Below are 16,282 nucleotides of genomic sequence, written 5' to 3'. Positions count from 1 at the left end.
GAGGACTGCACTCTACTACCAAACTTGGCCTGGGGTAGCAGGAGTTCTGGGGACCTTTTCAAGACTCATCAGCCAGGCCTTTAGGCTACAGACCCATCGAGGTCAGGTGGCTGGGGGAATGGGTCTGTGAATATGTTCTAACAGGAAGCCTTACAGGGTTTGCAGTCTGAAGCCAGGGTTATCATCTTGGCTTTAACTAGTTATAGGACCTTAAACAATCCCCTTACCCTTGACCACCCTCGTGTTGTTTTCTCATTTGTAAATTGGATATGCTGATATCTGACTCACAGGGCTGTCGAAGGGTAAGATGAATCACTGATTTTTAGAGGAATTCATAAACATCTCTTCCAACCCCACATTTTACAGATGAGGCAGTTAAGAGGAGAAGAGGAAAAGTGATTTGCCCAGGTTCAAATAACCAGTAAGTGGCAAGGCGTAGGCTGGAACTTGCCTCCTTTGTTCTAGAGAAGCTGGGGATAAGAACTCTGACAAACCAAGTTCCTCCTTTGCTACTGCTTAGAGAGGCAGAGGATGGAGCTCAGGGACAAGCTGCTGGGGTTGCAGCCTCCACTTTGCTGTGTTACCTTGTGAATGACTTAGAACCTCTCTTTCAATTTCCTCCCTTTAAGACATGGCAATAATAATACCTACCTCATAAGACTGGTCAGAATCAAAGGAAAAAATCTGCCTAAGTTGTTCACCAAGCAATAAGAGCTGGGTAGATGTTTGCTCTTTTATTTTAGACGTAGGGCCTGGCTCTGTCCCCCAGGTTGGAGTGCAGTGATGTGATCATAGTTCCCTGCAGCCTCGAACTCCTGGCTGTAAGTGATTCTCTTGTCTTGGCCTCCCAAAGCATTGGGATTATAGGCATAAGCCGCCATGCCTGGTTAGATGTTAGCTCTTATCGTTTGTCTTTTTTTTTTTTTTCTTTTTTTTGAGCCAGTCTTGCTCTGTCGCTCGCACTGGAGTGCAGCGATGTGATTTCGACTCATTGCAACTTTCGCCTCCCAGATTCAAGCGATCCTCCTGCCTCAGCCTCCCAAGTAGCTAGGATTACAGGCACCCACCACACCGCCCACCTAATTTTTGTATTTTTAGCAGAGATGGGGGTTTCACCATGTTGTCCAGACAGGTCTCAAACTCCTGGCTTCAAGTGATTTGCCCGCCTCAGCCTCCCAAAGTGCTGGGGTTACAGGTGTGAACCACCACACCTGACCTCTTATTGTTATTAATAGTAAGTTGTAGGTGTCATTGTCACATGAGATAGTGTGTGTGAGAGCTCTGTAAATTGTAAAGCATGTTGCAGAAGTCAGGTGCTCAATTTTTAAGAGCACTGCAGCTATGAACACTCCTAGCATCCATTCAAAGACAGGAAGAGGTGCAGGGATTCTTCACAGCCATTTCTGGGTTTCAGTTCTTTCTCTCTTGTATTTTTTTCTTTTCTTTTCTTTCTTTCTTTTTTTTTTTTTTAGACGCAGTCTCACTCTGTCACAGTGGTGTGATCTCAGCTCACTGCAACCTCTGCCTCCTGGGTTCAAGCAATTCTTCTGCTTCAGCCTCCCAAGCAGCTGGGACTACAGGCGTGCATTGTCACGCCCAGCTAATTTTTTGTATTTTTAGTAGAGGTGGGGTTTCACCATGTTGGTCAGGATGGTCTCAATCTCTTGACCTCATGATCCATCTGCCTCAGCTTCCCAAAGTCCTGGGATTATAGGTGTGAGCCACCACCCCTGGCCTCTGTTCTTTCTATTAACCAGCGTTTTGAAACTGTAGCTGATAAACATTTCTGAACTCCTTATTCTCTGTTATTGCAACTTCTCTGAGCCCCATTTAACTCACACAGGCCCAGCCCCTTTTCTTCCCATGAATAATCCTGTGCTATGGGGTTTGTGGCTTCCCTGTTGAGTTCTAAGGACCAAGTTCAGGACTCGAGTGTTCATGAGGGCCCTCCAAAATCCCAGATCCCAGGGACAGGTAGAGAAGCCCCATGACAGGCTGGCATTTGAAAGCAGTTGGAATCCTGGCCAGAAGGAGGGTTTTGCCTGCCACACTTTATTTCACAATCACAGCACAGTGACTTTCCTTTGTGCTCCTCTCAAGGGTGGCATCTGACTGGTTTAAAGTCTAGAAGAGTTTGATGCAAAGATAGGGGTTGGCTCTGTCCCTCCTCCTGACGGCTTGAGCTTGAGTGGGCAGAGGAGCCACATCACTGGCCGATGGATTGCCTGCAGATAAAAGGGCACCTGTGGTCTGGAGAACGAGGCCGCATTGAGTGTCAGCTTGGCCTGTATCCTTTGATCTGGCTGCATGGCTGGCTGGATAGGATGGAGCAATGGCACAGCTAGGGCTGTGGATTTAGCCTCTTGGAGGGCTTCCAGGTCCCTTGAGGCCGTGTTCTTTGTTAAAGGAGAATTGCATGATTATATGGTTGCTGATGTTTATTGCCTGCCACTCTGGGCCAGGGACTCTACTAGCTCCTTTATATACAATATTCTCACCTCCACTCTGGGAGGTAGAGGCTAAAGATGCTGAAGGTCAGCGAGAGGTTGTACAACTGCTTATGCTTGGATTTAAATCTGGCCTGGCTATGCCAAAATGCTTGAATTTAATTATTTGTCTATACTCAGGCTGAGAGCTGGGAGGGAGGTGGAGCCAGAGAATACAGACACACGGGGTAGCTGAGGATTGGGTCACATCCCTGTCTGGTGGGGACAAAGAAGCAACGGCAAGCAGCATGGTCCTGAGATGGGGGAAAAGAGAAAGCTTCCGTGTCTGCAAGCGTGTGCTTTACATCTGTCCCTCTTGAAATCTTTTCAAAACCCGCTCTCCCCTGAGGGTTTTATCTTCTCTTTGTTCTGAGCAGTGCCTCTCTTGACCTATTTGGGAGGAAGCCTCTAGGAATGTGTCTCTTGTTGTTACTCCTCAATGTGTTGGAGATGGTCCTGATGTCGTGCCCGTCTGTCTGCTTTAGCACTTTAGCATGCTCCACGGTGCGTCTTTGCTTCCTAAGTTCTGTGGTTACCTGACTGATAAACACTCTGCCACCACGTGAAATGTTGATTTCAAGCCCCTCCTTTTGGTTTGTAATTACATCTGTTTGGATTTCTCATTAATGACTGCCTCTCACAAGACCATAAGCCCCACGAAGGCTGAAGCTGTGACTCTGTTTGCTCATTATGGTGTCTCCTGGGGCTAGCCTGGGCTAGTGCTCACAGCTGTTTGTAGTGATGGAGGAATTCTGACAGCTGTGAGACACCGTGGCTGGCGAGCAGCAGCAGGCCTCAGGGGCACAGGTGCCAAATCAAGTGTGATCCGGATTCGGGTGGAAGAGCTGCGAGAGCTGTGGAAGAGAAGGGCAAAGGGCCCGCTGGCTACTGTAACAAAGCACCATAAACTTAAGGGTTTAAAACAATGGAATTTTACTTTCTCACAGTCCTGGAGGCTGGAAGTCCACGCTCCCGGTGTTGGCAGGGCATACTCCCTCCAAGCCTCTGGGGAGGATCTTTCTGCGCTCCTCTATCTTCCGGTGGCTCTGGCTATGCTTAGTGTTCCTTGGCTTGCAGCTTTGTCACCCCAGTGTCTGCCTCCATCTGTATATGGCCTTCTTCTCTTACTGTGTGTGTCTCTGTGTCCTTCCCTCTTCTTAGAAAGACACAAATCACTGGATTTAGGACCTTCTCTAATTCAGCATGACATCATTTTGTTTTTGTTTTGTCTTTTCCTTTTCCTTGAGACAGAATCTCTCTGTCTCCCAGGCTGGAGAGCAGTGGTGCCATCTCGGCTCACCGCAACCTTCACTTCTCAGGCTCCAGTGGTTCTCCTGCCTCAGCCTCCCGAGTAGCTGGGATTACAGGTGTACGCCACCATGCCCGGCTAATTTTTGTATTTTTAGTAGAAATGGGGTTTCACCATGTTGGCCAGGCTGATCTTGAACTCCTGACCTCAAATGGTCCATCTGCCTCAGCCTCCCAAAGAGCTGGGATTACAGGCGTGAGCCACCGCACCTGGCTCAGCGTGACGTTATCTTAATTTAATTACATCTACAAGACCCTATTTCCAAATAAAATCACATTCTGAAGTGGATGTGAATTTTAGGGGGATTCTGTTCAACTCACTGCAGGGGGTTGCAAAGATAACGTCGCTGGGGAGGCAGGTTCTTTTAGGAATTAGTGTTTTCTGTGGCCAACATCACGCCATGGAAAGAGCTCTGCACTAGGAAAATTCTGGATTTCCCAACCAGCAGGGAAACCTTGGGCAAATCTGTTTGCTCCTGTGAGCCTCAGCCTTTCATCTGCTTCATGGAGATAAGGATATCTGCCCTGCCCCATCTCCCAGGATTTTCATGGGAATCAAATGAAATGGTGGCTTGGAGAGCTCGTTGCAGGTTGTAAGGTGCTATAAGGTTGGGTGGGTATATAGTAAGCCGTGCATCACCAGTCACTGTCCTGAAACATTAATGTTGCCATGCTTATCAGTGTTCTTTGGGCTGACCACCTCCTTTCTCCTTGGTAGGATCACTGTTTTTACCACGGCACGGTGAGGGAGACAGAACTGTCCAGCGTCACGCTCAGCACCTGCCGGGGAATTAGGTAAGAGACCCTGAGCCTGCAGGTGGCACCTGGCACTCTCCCGAGGAATGGAAGTTTCAAGACAAACAGGCAAGGCTAAGGCAAGGACCTTGGGAAGGAGTCCATTGAGAATGTGTGTAAGCCACCCCAGACGGGGGTTGAGCCTGGGAGGAGGAGGGGCCTAGGTAATCCACAAATCCATTGGGATTTAACTTTCCTGGTGAACTTGATATTTAAAATATAGGTTTTGTTATTATTTAGATATGGTAAGGCCAAAAAATTGGGGGATGACTGCCATTGAAAAGATGGTTATACTCACAGAAGGAGGAGGGGGCCAGCTATGCCGTGGGGGGCAGCATGGGAAGCACTGGGGTTGGTCAGGAGGCAGAGGGAACCTGGAGAAATGTCAGCAGGAACCCTTATTGTGGTTTCTGCAGGAAGGAATGGGTGAGGCAGAGTAAGCAGGTTTAGGATTGGTTAGTTTGTATAAGTTCAGCAGGCTCTGGGGTTTATGGGCTCTCTGTTCTGAGTTGTCCTGTACCTGGTTCTGGGGTGATTAGGGAAGGGAGACAGTGGCCAAAAGGGTGAGAGCCCCATAAAATAGATGGCTAGGGTACGGGCTCTGGATTGATTGGCTTCCATTTGAAAGGCAAGGTAGCTGGGAAATTGTTGATTATCTCTAGGAATCAGCTAACCCTGGAAAAGGCAGTCCCTCTTCGGTCAGCAAGACCAGATGTCAAAGCAACAGAAGATCAAAAAGAAGACACATAGTTACTACACTCAGGATGGATGAGTTTGAGCATTTGGTTCCACATCTGCTCAGTTCTTCTTTGGTAGAAGTACTTGAAGGTGGTGAAATTGGAAATGGATGGTTAATGAACAGAGAGCAGGAAGAGGAAGGAGAGGCAGGGATAATTTTTGAGACAGAAAATCAACTGAAAAGTTCCAACCAGAATGTACTTTTGAGAGTGACCCTTCCTTCTCTGAGTGAGACTACCTGGATTTGAGCCAAGAGCAATTTACCAGCTGGGTGATCTTGGGTCTCAGTGGTCTCATTGTAAAATGTGGATAAAAAGAATATATACCTGCGGTTGTGAGGATTCAGCTTGTGAATAGCTATCTTACCTAAGAACTTGCAGTGGCACACTGTCAGCATGCAGTGACCTCCTAGGCCTATGCTTCTCTAGGTGCCGTCTGTGGATGGGCAGCATCCCACAGACGGCACCTAGAGAAGCTTAGGCCTAGGAGGTCACTGCCTAGGAGCAAACTTTACTTGGGAGCTGGTTCAAAATGCAGCATCTCAGGTTCCACGCAGACCTCCTGGATTTCAATCTGCATTTTACCAAGATTCCCAAGTGATTTGTGTGCACATTACAGTCTGTAGCTGAGACTGTGTGTTCCTTGAGAATATGGAGTATATCTCAAACGTCTGTTTCTCTCCTCCAGCCTGCATGCGGTAGGATCTATAAATGGATGTGAAGTAATAAGTATTGTTTACACAGACCCCTCTCAATATCCCCTATTTTTTTTTTTAAGAAGGGTGATGATCTGAGAAACCTGGTAGCTCATTGCATATACTAATCGCCTGGGCTTTGATTGACTGTACTATGTGGTGCCTCTGTGTAGTGTTAGACAGTGAGCTACAGTGTTTCCCAGAATACACAGGCTCAGTGAGATACACGTCAGCCTAGTGTAAACTAGCTCTGTGGAAAAAAAGGAAAAAGCCCTGATTCGTAGCATCTGCCAATATGCTGGCAAAGATACTCCCACCATAATCAATTTCAAGCTACCAATATGATGTTATTGAAGGCAGAATTGGGAAGATATGCTTTTGATTGGCTCTCGTGAGCTGATAGGTGGTGGCTCCACTGTGTGTTCTTCCTCTCTTGATTGATGCATTCAGTTATTGCGTTTTTTATTCAACAAATTGAAATTGGGTGTCTTCCTAATGCCAATGCCCTACACAGGTGGGGGGAACATCAGCACTGTAATTTTGGAGCCCTCAGTTTCCTTATCAATAAAATGAACATCAGCGTTAGGCACAGTAGAGATTATTGCTGTAACTGTAGTACTTTTAAACATAAAGGATTTTCCTCATCTTACATTAGTGAAACCATGCTGAGACTTATGCAGGCTCCTATACAGATCGAAGGTTTCTCACACCGCAGGTCCCAACTGTCTGTTTGTAAACTGAGCCATGACTTCGTTTGGATGCTGTATGGTGAGTTGGCTGGAGGAAATTAGGCAGGAAATGGGCTTTGGATGGGAAGCAATCACAGAGTGGCCCCAAATCCCCCCTGCTTAAATGACCCGGTTGAGTCAAGCCAACTGGCCTCACAGTGGAATTTATAGGCCCAGCCACCGCCACCTGCAGTCTGCGAGTAAACAAAGTTTGTCCCAAGGAGGAAAAAGAACATGCAGGTGTGACCTGCTTCTCTCTGCCTCTTCCTCTATCCCCTTAGTCCAGAGCAGTGGGAACTTGGCTTGGACTCTTGTTAATCGTTCCAGCAGCAGTGCTGACAGGGATGGGGGTACTTGGTGAGCCGTCTGTGTGTTTCTGTTTTGCACACTTCTGTCTGGCAAGGTCCACCTGCCTTAGTTTCCCAGCCTTCTCACTACACACACCTTAAGAAGCCAAGGCTGTGGGTAGACTGATTTAAGAGCTGGAGACTCATGCCAGATGGTTCCATTCAGATCCTGGAGAAAGAGCAGCTGCAACAGCAGCAGCATTCAAACCCATGTCGTCAAAATTCAAGGTGCCTCACAAAACTCATGAAGCACTGCTGCGGTGGAAAACCTCCACAGCGATTGTTCTCCTCTCCTGGAAACATGCTCCTGTGATTGGAGAAAATAGGTAGAATTTATATCAAGTGAGATCTTCAGGGCTAATGATATAATGAGGAATTCAGCTGAGCTTCTAGATGGTTGCTAGGCCCCCTCTTCTCTCCAAAGCAGTTCTTTAGGTCACTTTAGTTGAAGAAATAATACATGATCTTAGTAAAAATAAATTCAAAAAAGTACAAAAAAGTGTACAGTGAAAGGTCTCTTTCTCACTCTAGATTTCCAGATTTCCTTCCTTCCCAGAGACAGCCGTTGTTACCAGTTTCTTGTATATCGTTTTAGGAATATTCCTTGCAAAAAAAGAACATAGATATGTCATTGATATGGTTTGGCTCTGTGTCCCCACCCAAATCTCATCTTGAATTGTAATCCCCACGTGTTGAGGGAGGGACCTGGTGGGAGGTGATTGGATCATGCGGTGGTTTCCCCATGCTGTTCTTATGATAGTGAGAGAACTCTCACAAGAGCTGATGGTTTAAAAGTGTCAGTTTCCCCTGCGCTCCCTCTCTCCTGCCATCCTGTGAAGAAGGTGCTTGCTTTCCCTTTGTCATCTGCCATGATTCTAAGTTTCCTGAGGCCTCCCCAGCCATGCGGGACTGTGAGTCAATTAAATCTCTTTCCTTTATAAATTACCCAGTCTCAAGTATTTCCTTATAGCAGTGTGAAAATGGACTAATACAGGAATATAATGTCTGTAATCTTATTTGGGACCTGGACCCTTTGAGAATTGATTGGAAGCCATGGGTACTTATAAATGACACCAATAGGCCAGGCCTGGTGGCTCATGCCTGTAATCCCAGATGGGCGGATCACCTGAGGTCAGGAGTTCAAGACCAGCCTGGCCAACGTGGTGAAACTCCGTCTCTACTAAAAATACAAAATTAGCTGGGTGTGCTGGTATATGTCTGTACTCCCAGCTACTTGGGAGGCAGAGGCAGGAGAATCGTTTGAACTCAGGAGGCAGAGGTTGCAGTCAGCTGAGATCGTACCCCTGCACTCCAGCCTGGGTGACAGAGCAAGACCCCATCTCAAAAAAAAAAAAAAAAATGACATCAATAAAAGGATGTGACATCCCATCTCACTGGGGATGTCAAATGTCATTCTCCTAAGCCTGTCTAAGATTAAGACATTCTCTTAATGTTTACACTGGGTTAAGGTGTCTCTGACTGAGCCTGTGTATTCTGGGAAACACTGTGTGTCTGTAGCTCACTGTCTGTCAGCAGAAGGTGTACCTAATTGGTAAGTTGTTTACTTTAAAAATTTTTATTTTTGTTAAAAATTACCATTATATAACTAATACCAGTTTAGTGTTAAATGTTCAAATCATGCAGGAATATATAAGCATTAAGAAGTGAAAGTTCTTTATCTTGTCCTACCCTTCCAACCAATCCCATTCTCATCTGTAATTACTGTTGGAGGTATCCTTAATTGAAATAATTGTATGTGTGTATGTATATGTGTATATATATGTGTGTGTATATATATATATATATATATAACATATGAACATATGTAATCCAAATGAGATTACCCTATGCATACAGTTTAGTGTTTTTTTTCCAACATAGCATTATGTTTAGGTATGCATACATCTATCTCATTCTTTTCATGGTTGCATAATATCTTTTGTACTAATGTCTGGCAGGTTTCATTATATAGAAAGTCTTTCAGAGGTATACAGTAAATCATCCATAGTGGTCTATTTGATGGATCCCCCTTCGATTACAGCAACTCTACCTTCAAAAATTTAGGGCTCACACTCACTGTAATTATACCTTAACCCTGGTGCCCGGACTCAGATTCTGTGAGAGAGGGAGAGAGGGGCAATATGAGACTGAGAAGGAATGCAGGAGAATGCGTGGGAGAGTGTGCATGATGGCCTGGAACAAGCTCCACATCTGAAGCAAGGGATCCATATTTAAGAGCGAGCTCCGTTCTTCCTGGCTATGTGAGCTCTGTGTTTTCCTCTCCCCATTAAATTCTTTCCTTGTCTTTGCCGTGGCCAGGCTGGTCCCTCCCTAGGCCCTACGCTATCCAAAAGGTGGCTAAGTCCTGGGAATGGGGTGAGTGATCAGGGGCATACCCCAGAGTTCGAGCCTGGACATTAGGAGAGCTGGGATTTGCCCTGGTTCTAACATTAGGTGAGCTTGAACAAGTTCTTTTTTGGGTGGGCTTTCCGCTCTTCTGTAAAACGAGCATAGACCAGATCATTAAAAGCTTCCTTCTGTGTGGGAGGCCCTGGGATGCAGAGAGGTTGGGCAGAGTCTCAGGGAGGTGGGAGCCAGGGGCAGAAGGAGGTGGCTCCAATACACACAGCCAGCCCTGGAAGAGAAATGACAAGTCCTTTCCGCCTTCCTTCTGCAGAACGGATCTTAAATGCCACCTCCGTGTCAGGCATTGCGCAGATTAAGCCCTCAGAGGGCAGTATCATTAAGTTGTGATGAATTTAGATTCTGGAGCCAGACAGTTGCTGGTTTAAACCCTGCCAAGCTATTTAAATTCTCCAGTCTCAGTTTTCTCATCCGTAAAATGGGAATAACAATATTGACATCATTGGTGGATTTACAGTAGGTGAGGAATGCAGGCTCCTTGACAGCAGGGACTTTGCTTTGATCATGCTGTTTCCCGTGCTGAGAACAGTTCCTGTCACACAGTGGGTTCTCGGTACAGACGTGTGGAATTGCTATTGAATGAAACAGTTTTCATCTTGCTTGATGTATAATACACGATCAATGACTGTTAGCTATTCTTTTAAAATCCTGCCTTGGTTATTAGTAAACATTGCCTGTTGAGTCCATTATCACAGCAACTCTGTGAGATGGGCTGTGTCATTACATCACTTACCACACAGCTAGGAGACAGCACAGCTAGAGTTTGAATCCAGGTGCTATATGGCGGTATCCCGTCCCTGAGAAAGCACATGACCTACAAGCCTTCTCTTTTTTGCAGTCTTCAGGGTTCCCTGTAACTCGGTTGGTATGGATAAAAATTGCAGGGAAGGGCAGAGGAAAGAAGGGTAGTAGCGTATTTACTTTTTTTTTTTTTTTTGAGATGCAGTCTTGCTCTGTCATTCAGGCTGGAGTGCAGTGGTGTGATCTCAGCTCACTGCAACCTCTACCTCCCAGGTTCAAGTGAGTCTCCTGCCTCAGCCTCCTGAGTAGCTGGGACTGCAGGCGCCCACCACCATGCCCGGCTGGCTTTTTGTATTTTTAGTAGACATGGAGTTTCACCATGTTAGCCAGCATGGTCTTGATCTCCTGACCTCATGATCTGCTCACCTCAGCCTCCCAAAGTGCTGGGATTACAGGCGTGAGCTACCACACCCAGCCCAGTAATTACCTTTTAGGGCACCTCTGGGTATAGGGATGTAGAATGTGTCCCCTTGGGTTTAGCTCTGAATGGACAAGTCCCCAGGAAGCAGTTCTTGGCCTAGTTCCTTGAAGAATGCATTTGGTGAATCCTTCAGTTATTCAGGGGTTAGACATGAGTTGCCTGTTGCCTGCCTGGCCTGCCCTGCCTGGGTTTTTCCTGTACCATTTCATTTGCATCCATCTGTTAACGATGAGTAATAGGATGGAGAACAGAATGGAGAACGGCATGTGAGGTCCTGGCCACCCAGCCTCCTGGGCCCTGGCTCATGCTTCCTGGCTGAGTTCTGCCTCTGCCAGTGCTAATATTCAGCAAATTAGATCAACCGAGGCTTCTAGAAGGATAAACGACTGGTGGTGCTCAGAAGAGGACAGCTAAAGGAGTGGGGGGTGGGGGCAGGGGTGGGGAGGGCCCTGGAACCACATTCTCAGACATTCCCCCAGCAACAAAGCTGCGGACAGCTGACAGTGCTGGGGCTCGTGCCAGCCTCTCCTCCATCCCCAGGCCGTGTGAGAGGATTGCAGCCGTGACATGGGCAAATTACCAAAATAGCAGTTGGAAGAAGGGAGGGAAGTGGCCACAGAATCCTATTTGTTGCTGGAAGGACCTTCAGTGTCCTTCTGAGCCTGTGTTTCTCTCAAACTGTAATCTGCCTACTCCCTGAGTCAGAATTGCTAAGGGCCTGGTGAAGAGCAGGCGCCTGCTGCAGAGCGTGGTCTGCAGGCCGAGGTTCCTGAGTGTGGCTGGGCAGGGAATTACTCACGGGCCTCGATAACGGTGCAGACACTCGGGCCTGCAGAGCTGGGTTTTTTAGTTTGGGCCTTTATTAGTCCATTTGTTTTGCTATAAAAGAATACCCAAGGCTGGGCAATTTATAAAGAAAAGAGGTTTATTTGGCTCACACTTTTGCGAGCTGGACAAGAAGCATGGCGCTGGTACCTGCTTCTGATGAAGGCCCCAGGCTGCTTCCACTTGTGGCAGAAGGTGAAGGGGAGCCGGTGTGTGCAGAGATCGAGTGGTGAGAGAGGAAGTGAGAGAGAGAGGGAAGACATGCTAGGCTCTTTTTAAGAACCAGCTCTTGAGGGAACTCTCATGGGAATTTGCTGAGTAAAAACTCTCTCGTTACCAACAGGATGCACCAAGCCATTCATGAGGAATTCACCCCACGATCCTAACACCTCCTACCAGGCCACCTCTAACACGGGACCACATTCTGCCATGAGACTTGGCAGGGCCAAGCAAACCATATCCACAGCAGACCTGGATACCCGTGTTTTTAATACACTGTCGAATATTCTAGTAGATAGCCCTGGGACCTCTGCTGTTAGAGATCTCGAACACAGGCTTGGAACACACCGATGGAGGCAGACAGCATAGAACTTAAGGGCATGAGGTCCACAGTGTGTGGACCTTAAAGCTTTGGCTCCAGATTATCGGGTCCCCATGCCTGGAGCCCACACTCTGCCTTAACCATGAGAGCTTGTTATTTAATGTCTCTGAGCTGCAGGTTCTTCATCTGTAAAATGGGACTCCTGAGGGTGCCTTTTTATAATGATGATGTGGGAATAAAATAAGAGTAATGTTTGTAAACACAGTGCCTGGCACCCGGTTAGCTCAATCAATGGCATCTGCAGGTGAAAAGTAGGCTTCCTGTCTCCTTTGTCTTCTCTCCTGGGAAACTGAGGTGAGGCCAGTCACCCCCTCAGAGGAGAGCTGCTGGCACCATCACTTGGAGCCATCTGTAAACTCATGATTTTTTTCTGATTCATTCTACAGGGTTATTTTTTTTTCTTTTGGAGACAGAGTCTCGCTCTGTCACTCAGGCTGGAGTGCAGTGGTGTGATCTCATCTCACTGCAACCTCTGCCTCCCGGGTTAAAGCAATTCTCCTGCCTCAGCCTCCTGAGTGGCTGGGATTACAAGCTCCTGCTACCATGCCTGGCTAATTGTATTTTTAGGAGAGACAGGGTTTTACCATATTGTGCAGGCTGGTCTCGAGCTGCTAAGCTCAAGCAATCCACCCGCTTTGGCCTCCCAACGTGCTAGGATTACAGGCGTGAGCCACCGTGCCCAGCCTCTGCTCTACAGGACTATCGTTCCTGAGGCAGTGGAAGGTCAGGGTAAGGTTGTGGGACTTGGAACTAGAATGCGCCCATTCAACTCCTGACTCCTTTAATACCTAGGTAATGGGCCGATCTGTGCAGCAAATCACCGTGGCACATGTTTGTTTACCTGTGTAACAAACCTGCCCGGCCTGCACATGTACCCTGGAACTTAAAAGTTGGTGAAACAGAAACAAAAATCCCTACTCTTACTATTTGTGTGACTTTGGATTAATTAACCTTGCTGAGCTTTTGTTTTCCCATTTGTACGTTGGGGATAATATTTGTAGGGATCCTAGGAAGGTGGTGAGAATAATAAAATGCTTACTGAGCATAATGCCAAGTCCATAGCAAAGGCTCAATAATCTGCAGCCACTATGATGATTCTTATTTATTGTGCACTGCACTTTGGCTTGGTCTCTATTCTATTTAGCTCGCAGGCTTGCTCAAGCGATGCCAGATCAATTACGCCTTGCCACCCTCCACTGGAACTTTCCCTGATTCCTCTATGGAACTTTCCACTCACTGGCTATAATCTCGGCAGCCACAGCCTGGTGCACACAGAATCATCAGTTGGTTTGTGGTCAAGCCCTCTGTTCCCAAAGTGTGTAGCCATTAGGGGAAACTGAGCTGATGGGAGAGGCCTTGGTGGGCTGGGATGAAGAGATAACTTGGGAACAGGATGTGTGTTGCAGCTCTCTCCTCTGCCCTTTCCTGCCTGGATTAGGGAGTGGATGTGACCCTTGCTTTTTGCCCCACTCCCACCCCCAGATGTTCAGGGAGTACCTTAGATGTCTGTCAAAGAAGGTGATCGGGTATTGCTGTGTCAGCCTGGGTGAGGCAGCCAGGAAGTCATCAGGCTTCCTGGATCTGGAATGAGGTCAGCCAGGGATGGGATCCGGGAATGGCTGCTGCCCATCACAGCCTGGCGCTGATTTTCCTGAGAGCGTCACAGGCTCTTCCCAAAGGGCAAAATATGGGCGGGAATGGTGGGGGTTGTGGTAGAGGTGGAAGCTGAGATAAGCTGAGAGAGAGAGGTCCTGCCGATTTACAGTGGCAAAGACTGGGTTGGAGATGCTGCAGGTTGTGAGCTCTCTGGATGGATGAGAGCCTGCCTGAGCTTTTAGAGCATACAAAATGCTGCTAGAGTCTGTGGGACTTCCTCCTGGGCTTCCTCCTTCCCCCGACCCTTGATTACATACCTCTGCTATCATATTTATCTCACTGTATCAAGGATGACAAATGTCTGCTGCCTGGGCCTTCACTGATCATTTGCAGTAGCAATAGATCATAAGTCATGGTCCTCTTCCTTGCTGAGGCTAGGTAAGTCCTCAGAAGACTTGGTGACATAACACTCAACGCAGCTGCCTCCAGGCCATCACTGTTAGGGGTGATGAAAGTTTTTGCTCTCTCTGTTATATATTAGAGTGACTTATTCCAATGTTTAGATTCAAAGCTTCATGAGGGCAGGCACTTAGTGTGTCTTGTTCACTATTCTATCTTCAGCAACAAGCATGATACCTAGTCCATAGTGGGCCCCCAGTAAATGTGTATGATTGTCCTCCAGAGGACTGTGAGTTTCTTGAGGACAAGGATTGTGTCTAGATTATGTTAAGACACAGTGAGGGCTCGATGAGTTTATTCTGAGTTCAGTGCTAGTATCTATAATCAAGGGGAGAAAAGAGTAGTCATTCATGCTTGGTGGTGGATGTCGCTTCACCAAATAACTGCTGTGCTGATGTGGGGCAGTAGGGACAGGTAAACATGTCATCACTGTTGCATCTAGCTCTGGTTTCCAAGTGCAAAGACCCTTGCCTTTCCACTTAATCATCCAGGGGTCTTGATAAGTTATCATTGCAGTTTTAGGGATGAGGAAACTGACCCTTGGAGAGATTTAAGATGGTTGTTGAAAAGCATGTGACAATTGAATGTTGGAACTAAATCTAGAACCTGGGTCACCTCACCTGTAGGCCCTGGTCTTTCTCTGGCCACTGTTCTGCTTTTTTTGAGTCTCTAAAGTTTTGACCCATAATTTGTCATATCTCGTGTTTTGGTTTGGAAGGCTTTTTGGGATCCTGGGCCTTCCATCCTTTATAAGTTTTAAGTGTCACAGATACAGCCTTCTTAGACCTTTCTAGATTTCCCAGTCCAGAGATTCTTACCCTGCAGTCTCACAATGAGCTTGGTGGTGGGGACCGGGAGTCCAAGAGATCATTCACCACTTTGTATGTATATGTGCATTTCTCTAGAGAGGAAGTGCGAGTTTGCATCAGAGTCTCACAAAGGGCTACACAGCCCTGTAATTAGGTTAAGAACCAATGATCAAAACCAACCATGTCATGTTGCATGTGGAGAAACTAAGACCTATCCAAGGAACTTTTACAGAACCATAATCTTTGACCAGAGATTCTATTTTTCCTATCAACAGAGGACTGATTACGGTGAGCAGTAACCTCAGCTACGTCATCGAGCCCCTCCCTGACAGCGAGGGCCAACACCTAATTTACAGATCTGAACATCTCAAGCTGCCCCTGGGAAGCTGTGGGATCGAGCACTTCAAGCCCACCACCAGGGACTGGGCTCTTCAGTTTACACAACAGACCAAGAAACGACCTCGCAGGGTGAGTTTTGAGGCTCTCAGAGCAGAAACCAACTTGGGGACAGGCTTGTCCCCTCTGAGAATGCTAACTTTGAATCCAGTATTTCTAAATTGAAGGGTCATGGCTAAGAAAGAAATAGTGTTTTTCTCCTATTCTAAGTCATTGTTGAGTGTAAAATACCCTCATAATAGAATAACTGCTTGTGAGGGAAAGCACTACTACCTTTAAAACAGTCAGATGCTGACGTCAGAAAGCTTACAAAGTGAAAAGAAGACTGGGTGCCATGGCTTATGCCTATAATCCTAGCACTTTGGGAAACTAAAGCAGGCAGATTGCTTGAGGCCAGGAGTTCAAGACCAGCCTGGGTAACATGGCAAAACCTCATCTCTACTAAAACTACAAAAGTTAGCCAGGCGTGGTGGCTGGGTGCCTGTAATCCCAGCTACTCAGGAGGCTGAGGCACGAGAATCACTTAAACCCGGGAAACAGAGGTTGCAGTGAATTGAGATGGTGCCACTGTACTCCAGCCTGGGCAACAGAGTGAGACCCTGCCTCAAAAATAAATAAAAAAGTAAAAAAAAAAAAAAAAAGCATGTCTTCCCTGTTGGAGTAGACACTTCACCATGTGCACACAGTTCTCATATTGATTGATACTGAAAACAGCAAGGTGTTTCAAGGTTTCGAGGTTCTGTGGGAACGTGGTGGTTAGCACACTCCCTCTCATACGCTGGTCTCCGTCCTTCCTGTGCTCACCAGCTCATCTCAGTATTTTCTGAGAATAAAGGACCAGATCCGGTGTCCCA

General features: G+C 47.0%; 1 protein-coding gene across 4 annotated transcripts in view; it reads left to right on the top strand.

Moving 5' to 3' along the window:
• Window positions 1–16,282, top strand: part of ADAM19 (ADAM metallopeptidase domain 19) — a 98,828-nt gene that overhangs the window by 38,503 nt on the left and 44,043 nt on the right. For all 4 annotated transcript variants that reach the window (XM_078358614.1, XM_002744097.7, XM_035283385.3 and 1 more), the window contains 2 exons: window positions 4,513–4,589; window positions 15,308–15,500. In XM_078358614.1, coding sequence (XP_078214740.1) covers window positions 4,513–4,589; window positions 15,308–15,500 — 270 coding nt within the window. The remainder of the gene's footprint in view (window positions 1–4,512; window positions 4,590–15,307; window positions 15,501–16,282) is intronic.

This window comes from Callithrix jacchus, chromosome 2 (assembly GCF_049354715.1).
Source record: "Callithrix jacchus isolate 240 chromosome 2, calJac240_pri, whole genome shotgun sequence".
Taxonomy (NCBI): Eukaryota; Metazoa; Chordata; class Mammalia; order Primates; family Cebidae; genus Callithrix; species Callithrix jacchus.
The sequence above is the reverse complement of the archived record's forward strand: the minus strand, read 5'-3'. Positions and strand labels throughout refer to the sequence as shown.